Below are 14,335 nucleotides of genomic sequence, written 5' to 3'. Positions count from 1 at the left end.
TATGCATCCGTAGTTTAGCAGTTAACACCGGAAATCTGTTCCCATAATGTAATACTGAAAGCCCACATGATTTCCAGTCAGAGCACAGCCCTCTGTCACATGGCCCACCTCTGGCTTTTACCCAGGATATAGGACTGGGACAGAAGGACGAGCACAACTGGACGCAGAGGAAGATAACACCGAGCTTCATCTATAACAAGACAAAAAAAACAAAACAAAAAAACCGTGGCGTGAGTCCTTTTCTTTGCCCTGGAGAATGACTTTACACAATGTGTGTGTTGTTTTTGTAGCGCTATGAAGTAAAACTCCGCCATATTCAGCCCACCACGCCCGGAGCTCAGCTAACAGGGGTAACTCGCTACTTCAGTGTTTCTTAAGTTGTTTCACAAACTAAATTTCCTCTTAACAGGAAAGGGAACAAGGTTATACAATCAGCCTGGAAAATAACAACGTCCTTAAATTTACATTTGTCAAATCTTATTTCCAGCTCTGGAGAGTACTGTTTTGGCGTACGCAGTTGGGATTGTGGAGGGGTTAATCAAAATATATTGACTTTAGGATACGCAGGGCTTTTCCTTCCTGTATAACCAACATTATTTATGTGTCTGGTCCTTGGAAGGTGAAGTGTTGTCCAGGAGTAATGACTCTGAGCTCTGTGGGGGCTTGCTGCCTCAGCCCAGAGACCAAAGAGGCTCGCAGGATCAACGATGAGATTGAGAGGCAGCTCCGCAGGGACAAGAGGGACTCCCGACGGGAATACAAGCTCCTTTTGCTCGGTAAGGGACGAAAAATACTGTCTTCCTGTAACACTTGTATGGTAGGCTATAAACGGTGGTAGAAGTAGCAGTAACCTACTGTAAAAATACTAATAATATAAGTATAGAAGAATTGCCAACAAAATGCATCAGAAGTACTTGTTATGCGGAATGGCCCCTGGAACTGATATGTTATAATAATAATAATAATAATAAAACTTTATTCATAGAGCACTTATCAAAACAAAGTACAAAGTGCTTCACAACAAGAGGAATAAAATACCACAGTGAATGACAAAATATAAAGAAATACAATACATAAAATACACAAAAGCAATAAAATAAACAGCCAGTTCAGGTAAAATCAGGATATGCTTTCAGATAAATATGTGTTTTGAGAACAGATTTAAACGAAGACACTGACTCAGACAATCTAATTTTTTCAGGCAAGTTGTTCCAGAGCCTCAGGGCCCTGACAGCAAAAGCTCTGTCCCCCTTAGTTTTCAACCATAATGTTACTATGTAGATTGTTAATACTGATGCATTAATATGTAAGCAGCACTTTACTGTTGTAGCTGGTCGAGGTGGAGCTAGTATTAACTACTTTATATACAGTTTTTTAAATCTTTGTTTTTTTTGTGAAATACCAGATACTTAGTTATTTAAATTAAACCACCTGAGAAGTTTGGAAATTACCTTTGGTGGAACTGAAAACAACTCATAGACATTTGAAACATGCAAAAAAATTACTTTTGGTGGAACTGAAAACAACTCATAGACATCTGAAACAATGCATCACATGTTTTGTATGTAAAAGTAACTAGTAACTATAGCTGTCAGATAAATGTAGTGGATTAAAAAGTACAATCTATCTCTCTGAAAAGTAGTGGAGTAAGTATAATGTAGCATAAAATGGAAATACTCAAGGAAAGTACAAGTACCTCAAAATTGTACTAAATTTCACCACTGGATTAAATGTACTTAGTACTCTCTACCATTGTCATACAGTATATAAAGTTAAGATTATCTCCAGCTTGACTACAACAAAATGCTGCTTACTCATTAATGCACCAGTAATAATTCCAATAATATACTGTATAAATGATAAATATAACACTCTGAATGGGGCCGTTTTGCATAATGAGTACTTATTCTTTTGATACTTTGAGTACATTTTGCTGCTAATACTTTTGTACTTTTACTTAAGTAAGATTGCAGGACTTTTACTTGTACTTGTGTATTTTTAAGTGGCTGTCATGCTACTTTCACTTAAGTAAAATATCTCAATACTTCTTCCACCAGTATGTATGATAGAAATGAATTAAAGCGCCTAATATATATATATATATATATATATCCTTAACTGGCCTTGAAAGTACTTGAGTGCATAATGATGCGTTTGTGGTTGAATATAAACAGTTAATGTGCACTCTAAAAATTATGCAGCTGTGTCACATTACAGCCCACCACAGAAAACTCTACAGCAATATATTATAGTCATTATAACCAGTTGTGTAAGAAGGATTCAGATCCTTTACTTTAATGGGACACACCACAATGTAAAAATACTCCATTACAAGTAAAAGTTTGGCTGTCAAAAGCCTACTTAAGTCAAAGTGCACCGGTATTATCAGCTAAATATACTTAAAAAAAACAAAAGTAAAGATACTCATGCAGACAATGTTTCATGTGATAGTTTTTAGATATGTTATTGGATTATTTTGCAGTTTTTGAATGCAAGAAATACTGACTATGAAAGTTTTAAAATTCATTCTGTTAATAACACCGTAATAATAGAGAGAGTGCAACTTTATAAATATCTTGGCATTTGGGTCGATGAAAAACTTGCTTCTGAAGTCCATATTGAACAATAAAAGTGCTTCCACCACTGATTGTAACTAACTATTGAGAAGACACACATTTGTCCCATCTGGCAGATAAGTATATGACAGTTGTGTCATCTTGGGAGGCCACATTTTATTTGTGTTACTTGGCAAAGGAAGAATCAGCAATGAGGTGAGTAAGTTTGGCGTGAAAGGCAGTCACGTCGGTTATGGTTATCCTGCTTTCAAAAATGATTGACTCATGCTGAATGTATAACCACCCTATTAGGTTCAAAAGTCAGATGTGTAGCTTCAATGCTCTCCAAACAATGAAATTCTTACATTTTAAACTATATTAGATATAAATCAATCACAATAATCATATCAAGTGTAAACCCTTAAAATATCCATCTGCTATTTTTTTTAATGTCTTTTAAATTTAAACTACATGCTAAAGTGGCATAGTTTTATTTTCACTCCACTCTGTCTGAAAAGCTCTCTAACTGTTGCCAATGAATGCTTTCATTTCAACTTGGTCAGCTACAGGGGGAAATGTTGCAACTTCTTCTAGTTCGGCTTTTTTTTTTTTAAATAGAGGCAGTCCCTGGTAAGATGACAAAATACTGTCTGTAAAACTCAACTCAAAGAATAAACATAAGATAGATGAAACCTAGACTATAGTGATTAAAGTAAGTCAAAGATTGCATAAGAGTGAGACATGGAAGTACTTAACACACAAACAACAAATATTTGTTAATATAGACAACAGTCAGAGTTAAGGGATAAGACTGGTTATATTCTATATTTTTCATTTTGTCAAATCCCATGAAAAAATCAACAATTGATTGATCCTACTAACGAGTATTGCCTGTGTAGCAAAAACCTTAAAGCTTATTTGTCTGTGCCATAGCCCTCCATTGTTGTCTATGGCACAGAGTTCACAGCCATGCTAGCAGCCCTGTGAGGCTGTACTTTGGTACAATGGTGCTTTCATCTAAGTGCTAAAATCACAATGACAACTGATGTCTAGCAGGTATGTTTACCATGGTCACCATCCTAGTTTAGCATGTTAGCATGCTAACATTTGCTAATTAGTACTAAACGCAAAGTACAGCTGAGGCTGATGGATTGTTATCAGTTTTGCAGCTAAACCAAAGTGTTGGACAAACTGAAATTTTGACCAGATGATGGTGCTAGATGAAAAGGTAAGGGATTACCAAAGTTATTACAAGTCATCCTGTGGTTTGGAAAGTGAAGGTCAGACAGACAGAAAACCACCAATGTAAACCTCTTGGTGGCACAAGAGGAAAAGTCGGGATCATCAAAGTCTGTAGGATTCTTCCTCTGGGCACCATGAATGTCGTAATAGTTGTTGAGATATTTAAGTTTGGACCAATGTGGTAGACTGATAGACTGACATGCCACTAGAGCGGCTAATAATAAAACTATTAAAAACGCATCAATGAGCCACAGCGTTGCACTTGGTGACATGTTCTTTCATTACCATGAACATGTAGTTCACTGTAGTTTATTTTGAGTCAATCCCACATACAGCGTACTGGTGCTGTAAATATTAATGCAGCAAATCCAAATCCATCATTAATTAATTCCGCTGGAAATAGTCCCCAACAAATACACAATTTACTCCAGTAATGTTTACTAAAAACTACAGTGCCCTGCTATTTTAGGAAAGTGTTTTTTGAAAACAAAGCTATAAATTTGTGAGCCGTTTTTAAATAATGGTGGGGCTGAGTGCCACAGACAGGGTAGGGAAATCATTAAGTATTGAGAGACGGACTGGTACACTGTTGGTTTTGGTCTTTAATGGGATTTGTTGACAATAGAGAAAATATAGAATAATGGCAGCCTTATTCTTTAAGTCAATATATGTGTGTGTACAATAATGTTATGTATTTGTTGGTGGCTAGGAACTGGTGAAAGTGGGAAAAGCACTTTCATCAAGCAGATGAGGATCATCCATGGCCGCGGATACTCGGACGAGGACAAAAGAGGCTTCACCAGGCTGGTCTTCCAGAACATCTTCACAGCCATGCAGGCCATGATCCAGGCCATGAACACATTACAGATCCCCTACAAGTATGAACACAACAAGGTACACCAGTTTCTTTGTCCTTTCTTTGCTGCTTCACACAGAGAAAAAGAGGTTTTACTACACACTTTCCCACAGAAGTATATGCAAGGTTTACTGTCTCAGACACTGACAGAGCCTGCAGTGTGGTTTCAGGGTGAAGCGCTTCTGGTAATTTGCAACGGTGTTTAGTTTTGCAATCCTGCTGCCAGAGAGGTCTATTTATGGAAAGTACACATGATGTTACACTGCAGGCAAGTAAAGACAGGTACTCCTGAGCTAAATACAAATAAGAGATTAAAGAGGAAGGGGGACAGAGAGTTCCTCATTAATCATACAGGAATCTGTCCCTGTCATGTCAATGGCAGGAGTTTATTAATCAAGCAAATTTGCTGGTGCACACAAATATGCTACAAGTTCCAGGTAATGATAAGAAGAGTCCACTTCCTGTGTCCTGTGATAACCAGTTTGGGGGGGCATAATGTGGCTGTCATGGACTTTTGGCAGCATTAATCAAGTCTGAGTTAGCATGTGGCTTACAATTTTTGGGGAAGTCAAGAAGCCAATATCCCAAGTGGCCATTCACTCAACTCCTCCCCCAATTAGAGATTGTCCAAGCGGTGTGCATGGGCCCATAGTACCCATTGTTTCGAAAATGTTTATGAATTTTGAGTGGTAAATCTGCCGCCATTATCACTGTAAACTGAATATGTGCTGTGCAAAACCTTAAAGCTCGACAGGCTTAGCAACAGTAACAAAGAGGGGCAGGGTTTAGCAAACAGTCAAGTCAAGTTGGAAGTAAGAGTAAGCTTTTAGTAAATTGCTAAGACTTTTTTAATTGATCTCAGGAGGTCAGAGAACGCAGAGAAAAGAGATTTAAAAATGAAAAAAAAAAAAAAAAAACAGGTGGCACAGCAGTTACTAAAGATCCCTTTGAAATTATCCCATCCTTTCTCCAAAGAGAAGAGTGGTAGCATGAATGTGGTGAAGCAGGAGCCATGAAATCAATTTTAAAAGATGCACAAAAAGGGAAAGGCATTTGAGGGTTTGGCTTCCCCCAGAAATGTGAAGAAAAGTAACTAAAAATATACTTACCAAGTTGTTTTGAACACATACAATCTCTGGTAGCAAGTCAGCCAAACAACATAAAAACAGGAACATTACTTCTTACTACCGATACTGTATATTGTGCGTAGAGATGTGACTCACCAAGCAGCGCTTCAGATAATATTGGTTTCATTGGAGTTAACAGTGGTGTAGTAAACTGGTTAATCCATTTACAGTAGGTAAAGATGCATTTCACAACACTGGAATTTACCACAGTATGGTAGCTCCTAGACATTTGTATCATGGCAGCATCATAATCTCCCCTTTATCACTGTAGTAGTGGAAGCATCAGAACATCAAACACAGCTGATCATCATCAAAATGACAATTGCATTATGTCTGCAAAAGCACCTTGTACAATAAGGCTGTTTATTGATGCATGAGTAAACAGAATTAGGAGTAATAGTTCACCCATAAATGACCATAAAAGTATACTGTGGGTTCACAAGTGATGTGCAGTCAGGGAAATATTTATTATTAACCAGACACAAATTAGGGCAGTAAGGGTAAGATAGAGAGATTGGGAATTCCAAGAAGACAAAAGACATCACTTTACAAACCCAGTAAACAGGGCACCCTGGAACACTTAGCAGCTGTTTAGCTCTTTGTGTCTATAAATACATAAGAAAGAAAAAAAAAAGCTAGATACACTGAAATAACAAACAGCAAGGAGAGAAAGTAAAAGTACTCTCTGTGGCAGCTGCATCTACTGGCATTTTACTGTGGAGGCCTGTGGTCCGGGATCACAGCCGGAGTCAAAGGCAGCTTAAATACATAGAGCCGCCAGTGGCTCATGCTGAGGACAAGAGAGTAGTTTGGGTCCTAATCGTAAAATCTCTTCGATGGAGATTCTATGACCATAGTTTTTGTAACAGAGTGGGTTGTCCCACATCATCCTTTTCTTGTGGTGTAAGTATATGTTTTAGCCAAAAGATTAAAAAATCCTGAAAACTACCCATTACAATTTTCTAGATCCCAAGGTGATCTCTTGTTTTGTCCGACCAACCGTCCAAAACATATAGAAATTCAATGAACTGTAATGCTAAGAAAATGGAAAGCAGCAAATTCTTACATTTGAGAAGCTGGAACCACCGATGGACTAATTGATTTATGGTGTAATTTTTGCAGCTCTAGTCTACAAGTGATAAGTGATCTGAGTTTTGTCAATGAGTCGGCATAGAATCCGTGCTGAGAGGTCAGCGTAATCATATAAATTACATAATTTATGAATAAAAAACCACAGTTACTTTTAAATTAGACTAATCATTACATTACATTACATTACAATCATTACATCTTTAGGAACTCAATGTTTCAGCTTCATGGTCAGCTGTGATCAGACTGAATGTGCTTTAAAGGCTGTCTGTGAATGGGGTTAAAGTTCAAATAATTTTTATCTCTGCAACGTTTGGTATCTCTGATCATCTCTCATCATAGGTAAATTCTTCTGGTGATCATAACATAACAGACAACCTAACTCTAGTCTGTTATGGCACTGGGTGTAAGCTGAAGTGATCTTTTTCACACTGTAAGGGTGTAAAGTAGATGAGCATAAAGGTTTTTTTCCCCTGACTAATCAAACTACACATCTGTATTTGGAGATACACTCTTGGTAAACCAAGTGACATTACCATCTCCCTTCTGTCTAACATTTAAACTGAACACAAACATGACATCATGTTCATCATAAATCCCTCTGAATATGTGTTTCTGTAAGTGTTGGGCTATGTCATTAATTTTAGTGTGTCGTTCTGTTGTTATTCAGACTAATGCCAGTATTGTCAGTGGGGTTGATGTGGAGAAGGTCATAACATTAACAAACCCTTACGTGGACGCCATCAAGAGCCTGTGGAGTGATCCAGGGATTCAGGAATGTTACAATCGGAAGAGGGAATACCAGCTCTCAGACTCAACCAAATAGTGAGTGTAAACAGAAACGAATAACTCTTCAGACATTGCCAAATAGTTTCCACTGTCTCATCTGCCAGTTGTCTGTTTAATGCACTCAGAAGGTTCAGGTCCAGTGGTTATTCCATTTAAGGTTGTTGACAAAAGGCTTACAAGCGAAACACCATTTAAATTCTCACTAAATAATTAATTATAGTGAAGTGGCTGAAACAGAAACATCCATGACTTGAATATTTTACAATAAATGTCTCCTTTGTCCCTCTCATGGTTCTATATCACTGTTTTGTTTTCATCTTGTTAACTCTGGGTTGTCTTCCTGTGTTAATAGCTATCTGAATGACTTCGACCGAATTGCTGATACTGCTTATCTGCCAACCCAGCAGGATGTCCTGAGGGTCAGGGTGCCCACAACGGGTATTATAGAGTACCCGTTTGACCTGGAGAATGTGGTGTTCAGGTGAGTGTTTTATGTTGTTGTTTTATGTTGTTGTTATATTTTATGTTGTATCATTGCAGCTGAGGTCATAAACAGTGAAAATGTACATGGGAGTAGGGGCAGCCAACGTAGATAAAATCTAATATCTACAAGTAGTTTTGTATCATGATGTTGATGTACCGTATATCATGTGTTTTATGAAAATTCAATTCCATCTTTAAAGTGTATATAGAACTAAATACCTGACAAATCAAGGCACTTCACTTCATATTGATGCGAAAATCCAGTATAACCCAAATTGTCCCGCTCATTGATTGTGCAACAATGTCCAACATTGGCCTAATACACCTAAAGATATTATAGGGATAGATACCTCACAAATGATATAGTTAAAACTCTACCAGTTGTCTGTATTGTCGTATTACCCAACCTTACTTGAGAGTTACTTTAGCAGCTGAGTGTACTGTAACACCTGCACCTGTAGATAGATGGCAATGTCAGTCCACCATTTTGGTCCAGACGGAAATATCTTTTAGATAGCCATGAAATTTTTTACAGACATTCATGGTCCCCAAATGATATATCCTACTGATTTTGGTGATCCCCTGACTTTTTCTCCAGCGCCACCATGAGGTTGACATTTGTGTTTTTTGTAAAATGTCTCAACAACTATTCAATGGATTGTCATGAAATTTGGTACACAAATTCATGTCCCCCTCAGGATGAATTGTAAAACCTTTGGTGACTAAATACCTGCAAAACTAATGACTGCCATCAGCCTGCAATGCGCTTTGTGTTTAGTGCTACTAAATGTTAGCATGCTAAGATGGTGAAGATGGTAAATATTATACCCATCAGCATGTTAGCATTTTCATTGCGAATGTTAGCATGTTGACGTTAGCATTTAGCTCAAAGCACCACTGTGCTAAAGTAAAGCCTCACAGAGCCACTAGCATGGCTGTAGACTTTGTAGTGTTTCTTCCTGTGTCCTCTGACAAGATTAAACAGCATTGTTGTGAAAGTAGAGACACGCATTGGAAGCCATTATGTCTTGTTAGTCTTATTAGTCTTGTTTGAGCACAGCTGGACCTTGTTTAGCAATTAATTGTCAGAGGTCCATGGTCTTATTTTGCCCATTAATACTGTAGTTTCACAAGTTTCGTTAGCTATGTCAAATTAGGCTGGTTTTGGAAGTTGGTTTTGTTTCTGTTTTAGTGAATTACATTAAATTGGTAGCTTGAAATGGGTCTTAAAACATGTAAATGTCTCCTTTTGAAACCAGCTGTTTATTTGGGGAAATTTAAGTTTTTATTCCCAGAATTTAACCTTGATGCCATAAAGGCAAATGCTGACAGTTTTCTGGTTGTCATTGGCAATGTAGTAAAAGCATTTAAGCCTTACCAAACAGATTCTGGGTAATGACAATAATACAGATAAAACTGGGCAATAAGTTGATACAATGTTGATATTTTAATATTAGATTAGATATAACTGGGAATTTTGGTTGTTGTAAATACCGTCTCATAATAATCTCAGTAAGCTACTCTTAACTTGACAGTACATGCACTATTACTTATTACTTATATTATTACATTGTATTATTATACCGTACATACTTATCATCAACCAGTAATCCACTTTGTACTTCACACTTATTTTAATTTTATACTTATACCCACTTGGTACTTAATTTATCTTACCTGTATTATAGTGTATTATATTTTTTGCTTAGTACTTCTATTCCTGTGTGCACTGACGTGAGAGTGAGCAGCTGTAACAAAAGAGTTTCCCCTCGGGGATCAATAAAGTATTTCTGATTCTGATGTGATAGACACTCAAATGCTGAAGTACAGTTAACTGATGCAACATTGTGAATTTATTAAACTGTTCTGAGTAAAAATGATAATGCGTCTGCCTGTTTAGTCATCATGTCTACATTACTAATGATCAATTCTCAAAAATCTCTCATCATATTATCTATATAAAGGGATTTAATCATTTTAATCACCATAGCCCAGCCCTAAATACAAAGAATAAAACTGGCTGTACATTGGTGATGTTTTTTGTGTGTGTCATTTTTAATGATTGCTTGAACTTGTGACTGTAGGATGGTGGATGTGGGTGGCCAGCGTTCGGAGAGGAGGAAGTGGATACACTGTTTCGAGAAAGTCACTTCCATCATGTTCCTAGTGGCGCTCAGCGAGTATGATCAGGTCCTTGTTGAGTCCGTCAATGAGGTGAGATGCGGACTGCTGCAGACAAAATAATCTGTAACAATTACAAGCTAATCTCTTCATATATATCTTGTAAATCTGTCATGGGGAAAGAAAGGGGCTCACTTCGGGATAATCCAAAAAATCATTGGGAGGGACACAAAGGGACATTGTTTCTTTTGTTTAAGGTCAAACCTGAGATGATGACTTAGATTTCTACCAGCACTAGTCTGATTTCTGTCTCTTTTTTTCTTTCTCTCTTTATCTTTCTGGTCACAATTATAAACCTCATCTTGACCCTCCTTTGTGGCAGTGTGCATAGTTCATCTGCAGGGGGAGCTCTTTAGTCGCTCTGTTCAACAAAGTGCACCTCTCAGCAAGGCTTGGTCACTTGATGAGATTACAGCCAATTGAATCTGCTCACACACAATCACCGCTGAAGTCCTTCTGTCTAACACTAATTTCATATTTATGCTTACGCTTAAGATGTTTGTGCCATGTGTTTTTCAAAGAATCGCATGGAGGAAAGCATGGCCTTGTTCCAGACAATCATAAACTACAAGTGGTTCAAAAAGTCCTCAGTCATCTTGTTCCTCAACAAAATAGATTTACTGGAGGAGAAAATCATGTACTCGCATTTGGTTGACTACTTCCCTGAATATGATGGTAAGAGGAAACTGATCAGAAATGCAGCTGAGCATGATGGTATTTATGTTTTGAATACAGCTTTATAGGAACTTAATTACACATCACTATCTGTTGTTGATTTATTAGATTTGCTGTATCTTTAAAGTCAAGACAAGAAGACATAACAGTCTTCCTTTTACAGATAAAAAGCTGATTTCATAAGCCATAAAACACACCCTTGCTTAATTCAACACACTCAGTGGTTTTGCTGCTACAGCTCACATGGTGTGGTATAACCAGTAGCTTATAGTGGCTAATGTTAGCAAATGTTAGTCAACTTTAAAGGTGCAGTGTGTAACATTTAGGAAGAGCTATTGGCATTCATTAGTGTATATTCACCTGAAGATAAGAATCATTATGTTTTCATTACCTTAGAATGTTCTGTTTTAATCTACATAGGGAGTGGGTCCCCTTCCACGGAGGTCGCAATGTTGCACCGCCATGTTTCTACATTAGCCCAGAATGGACAAACCAAACACTGGCTCTAGATAGGGCCTTTCGCGTTTTTCGCAAGTTTCACGGCCACCGTAGTTTCTCCTACATGCTTGGAAGGGGAGGCTAGTGGTATTCAAATGGTTGCAAACTGCAATTTCACTACTAGATGCAACTAAAACCTACACACTGGACCTTTAAATACTACTGTGTAACTGACTTACTGAGTCAGTTCACTGACTTTATAACCCTTCTCTACTTGTACTACTGTTACACTGTTTTGGCATGTCACAGATAAACATTTATTCACTGGGTTTATCTCTAAAGTAAACCAAGAGGTAAACACACTGAAACATGTTTGTTGAGTTCTGCTTTGTTGTGTTCTTCTCCATTTTTTTCACTCTGTTAGGTCACCTAATGATGATGTCTATAAATTAAAGTTATGTTTGGACAATTATGCAAATCTTAAAATGTAGCGTAATAGTAGTACAAGTAGAGAAGGGTCATCCAACTGACTCAGTAATATCTGTTGTAGATCAGTACATATCTATAAAAGTTGAATTGATCAATTGTGTGTTTTTAAAGTTCAATTGCTTATGAATTGAACTTTTCATTTGTAAGAGAAAGCGTTATTTCTTCTTTTATTAGTTACATAGTCTCACTTAAATGTTATGCAACCATTTTATATTGCAGTGCTAGCCTGTCTTATGTTCTTGAGGTTTTATGTAACTACTGAAAATACTACAGTGACTTTCGTGTGCTGTTTTTGCCCTCTGTCTCTTTCTACCAGGTCCCCAGCGGGATGTCAGAGCAGGAAGAAAATTCATCTTAGATATGTTTGTCAGTCTTAATCCAAACGAGAAAAAAATCATCTACTCCCACTTCACCTGTGCCACAGACACAGACAACATTCGATTTGTCTTCCACGCGGTGAAGGACCACATCTTGCAGATCAACCTGGAAGTCTACAACTTGGTTTAAAACGGGAGTGTTGCTGCTGTAATTCAATCTGCTTTGTACAGCAGGAGAGCTCTGCAGTGATTCAGTTTGCCTCACACTGCTGCTGAACACTATAATCCAAAACAGGAAATTGAGAAGCTACAGAGCTTGTTGGCAAATGACTGAACTACTGATTTATTTCAAATTTTCCTGTTAGACGCTTTGAAAATGGATGTCTCCAGCTATAATGAAGTGTGTCCTGACAATTAAAGTGCTGCCTTAGTGAGGAGTCTGTTAAAGTATGCACTCTGAAATGTATGGAGGTCTTTGTAAACGTTTTAGAGCAGTAACAGTATAAATGCACATGGATGGATTGAGAGGGGGAAAAGTATTTCAGTGGCCTCAAAATCCTCTGAGGACTTGTATAATATACTAGGTCTCTCCTTCAGGGAATCTGTGGAAGTGAATGTAGGCTAACTGCAATGCAGCACCTCGCATCACTAACCCAAATTGATCATAGTTTATTTTTTTAAGTTAAAAACTATTTGAAATACTCTAAATGCCTAGTTTGTGTTTTGACTTAAAGGGAAACAAGTCATAATTAACACTAATGACACATACTTACATTACAGATATTGATTTGCACACTGAACATTTTGTAACATTGATTTTTGTGCTGATATTCTGTATGTCTGTACCTCACTTATTTGGGAATGATCATTTCCACAACTGTGTTTCAAGTTTTACTAGACTTTTTACACTTTGCATTTGTCTGTGAGGGCATTGTTAAACCACTTTTTGTGAGCACAGCATCAATATATTTTTATGTAATTTAACACATTTTAAAGGGAATCCTCCTGTCACTCTACTAGATTCTGCTACATTAGCATTTTTTTCTCTATTTTTAAGTCTATTTTGTCAAAGCTGTAGAATCAAGTGTTCAGGGACAATTTGATTGGATTTTTAAGTAGTTTTCTTTCCTAAAAATAATTTGCTAAAATGGCTTCAATGGCTGCCCTTACTTATTTATCTGAACGCATATTGTAAATATAACATGGTACGTACAGTAAGTTTTTTTTCACCTGTTTACATCAAGGTCAGTGTTAAAAGGCTAACTGCTGAAGAGAGAACTGTTAAATAATCTCTGAGGCACTAGTGTATTCTTGATCTTAATTCATATGCTGTTCGAGGATATCAAACGCATGAATAAAAAGCTAATGAGAGAGTATCCACAGCACTAATGTTTACACAACCCTTGTTAAAAATAATTACAGCCTAATTTGAACAGTTTAATTTATGGTTAGATTTCACTGTCACTGCGATGTCTTAATGCAGTCTTAATGTTTTGAATGTGATTGGATAAATAAACAGACATTTTGCTGTTCATTTGCTGCTCAGGTTTTCATTCTTTGTCTGTGTTTACAAATCAGCTCTGGCACACTGATGGTTTAGCATTCAAGGGTTTGTCTTTTTGGCTGCTCCATCGGCTCATCTGGAGCAGTGTTAGTCCTGAAATCCTCCTCTGTGATACATCCATCTGGCTGGAGCCTGCAGCAGCACTTTTGTTGGACGTCTGTATATTTAGCGTTGTACACAGAGTGTATATAGTGTGGCAAAAAAACTTTATTTTTGGAGGAGGACAGACACTGAAAGTAATGTGGCAGCAGTACATGGCACTAGTGACGTGCAAGGATGGATGTAAGGGTGAGGAGGCTGCTGGGCACAGGATCTTTGCTGATCCCTTCCACATTTATTCAATCCAGACCCAAAACTTAACTGAAAATACATAACACATAATCCATTATACACTAGGACTGCAACTAACAATTATTTTCATTATTGATTAATCTGACGATTGTTTTCCTAGACTAATCTTTTGTAATCCTTTTGTCTGTATAAGAAAATAGTGAAAAATGTCCATCACAATTTTCCAGCAAAAATCCTCA

At 37.3% G+C, this 14,335-nt stretch overlaps 1 protein-coding gene across 2 annotated transcripts; it reads left to right on the top strand.

The window, feature by feature from the left end:
- The first annotated feature begins 69 nt into the window (after positions 1–69).
- Positions 70–13,775, top strand: LOC122866022 (guanine nucleotide-binding protein G(q) subunit alpha-like). 2 transcript variants are annotated; one of them, XM_044175125.1, is made up of 8 exons: positions 70–350; positions 620–776; positions 4,507–4,691; positions 7,540–7,694; positions 8,011–8,139; positions 10,226–10,355; positions 10,844–10,997; positions 12,241–13,775. In XM_044175125.1, exons 2-8 carry the CDS (start codon positions 641–643, stop codon positions 12,429–12,431), a joined length of 1,080 nt encoding a protein of 359 aa, XP_044031060.1. In that variant the 5' UTR covers positions 70–350; positions 620–640; the 3' UTR covers positions 12,432–13,775. The 2 variants fall into 2 exon arrangements, with proteins under 2 accessions (XP_044031060.1, XP_044031061.1); XM_044175126.1 differs by lacking the exon at positions 10,844–10,997.
- The last annotated feature ends 560 nt before the right edge of the window (positions 13,776–14,335 follow it).

Source organism: Siniperca chuatsi, linkage group LG18, assembly GCF_020085105.1.
Source record: "Siniperca chuatsi isolate FFG_IHB_CAS linkage group LG18, ASM2008510v1, whole genome shotgun sequence".
NCBI lineage: Eukaryota > Metazoa > Chordata > Actinopteri > Centrarchiformes > Sinipercidae > Siniperca > Siniperca chuatsi.
Note: the sequence above shows the minus strand (reverse complement) of the source record. Positions and strands in the feature narration are given on the sequence as shown.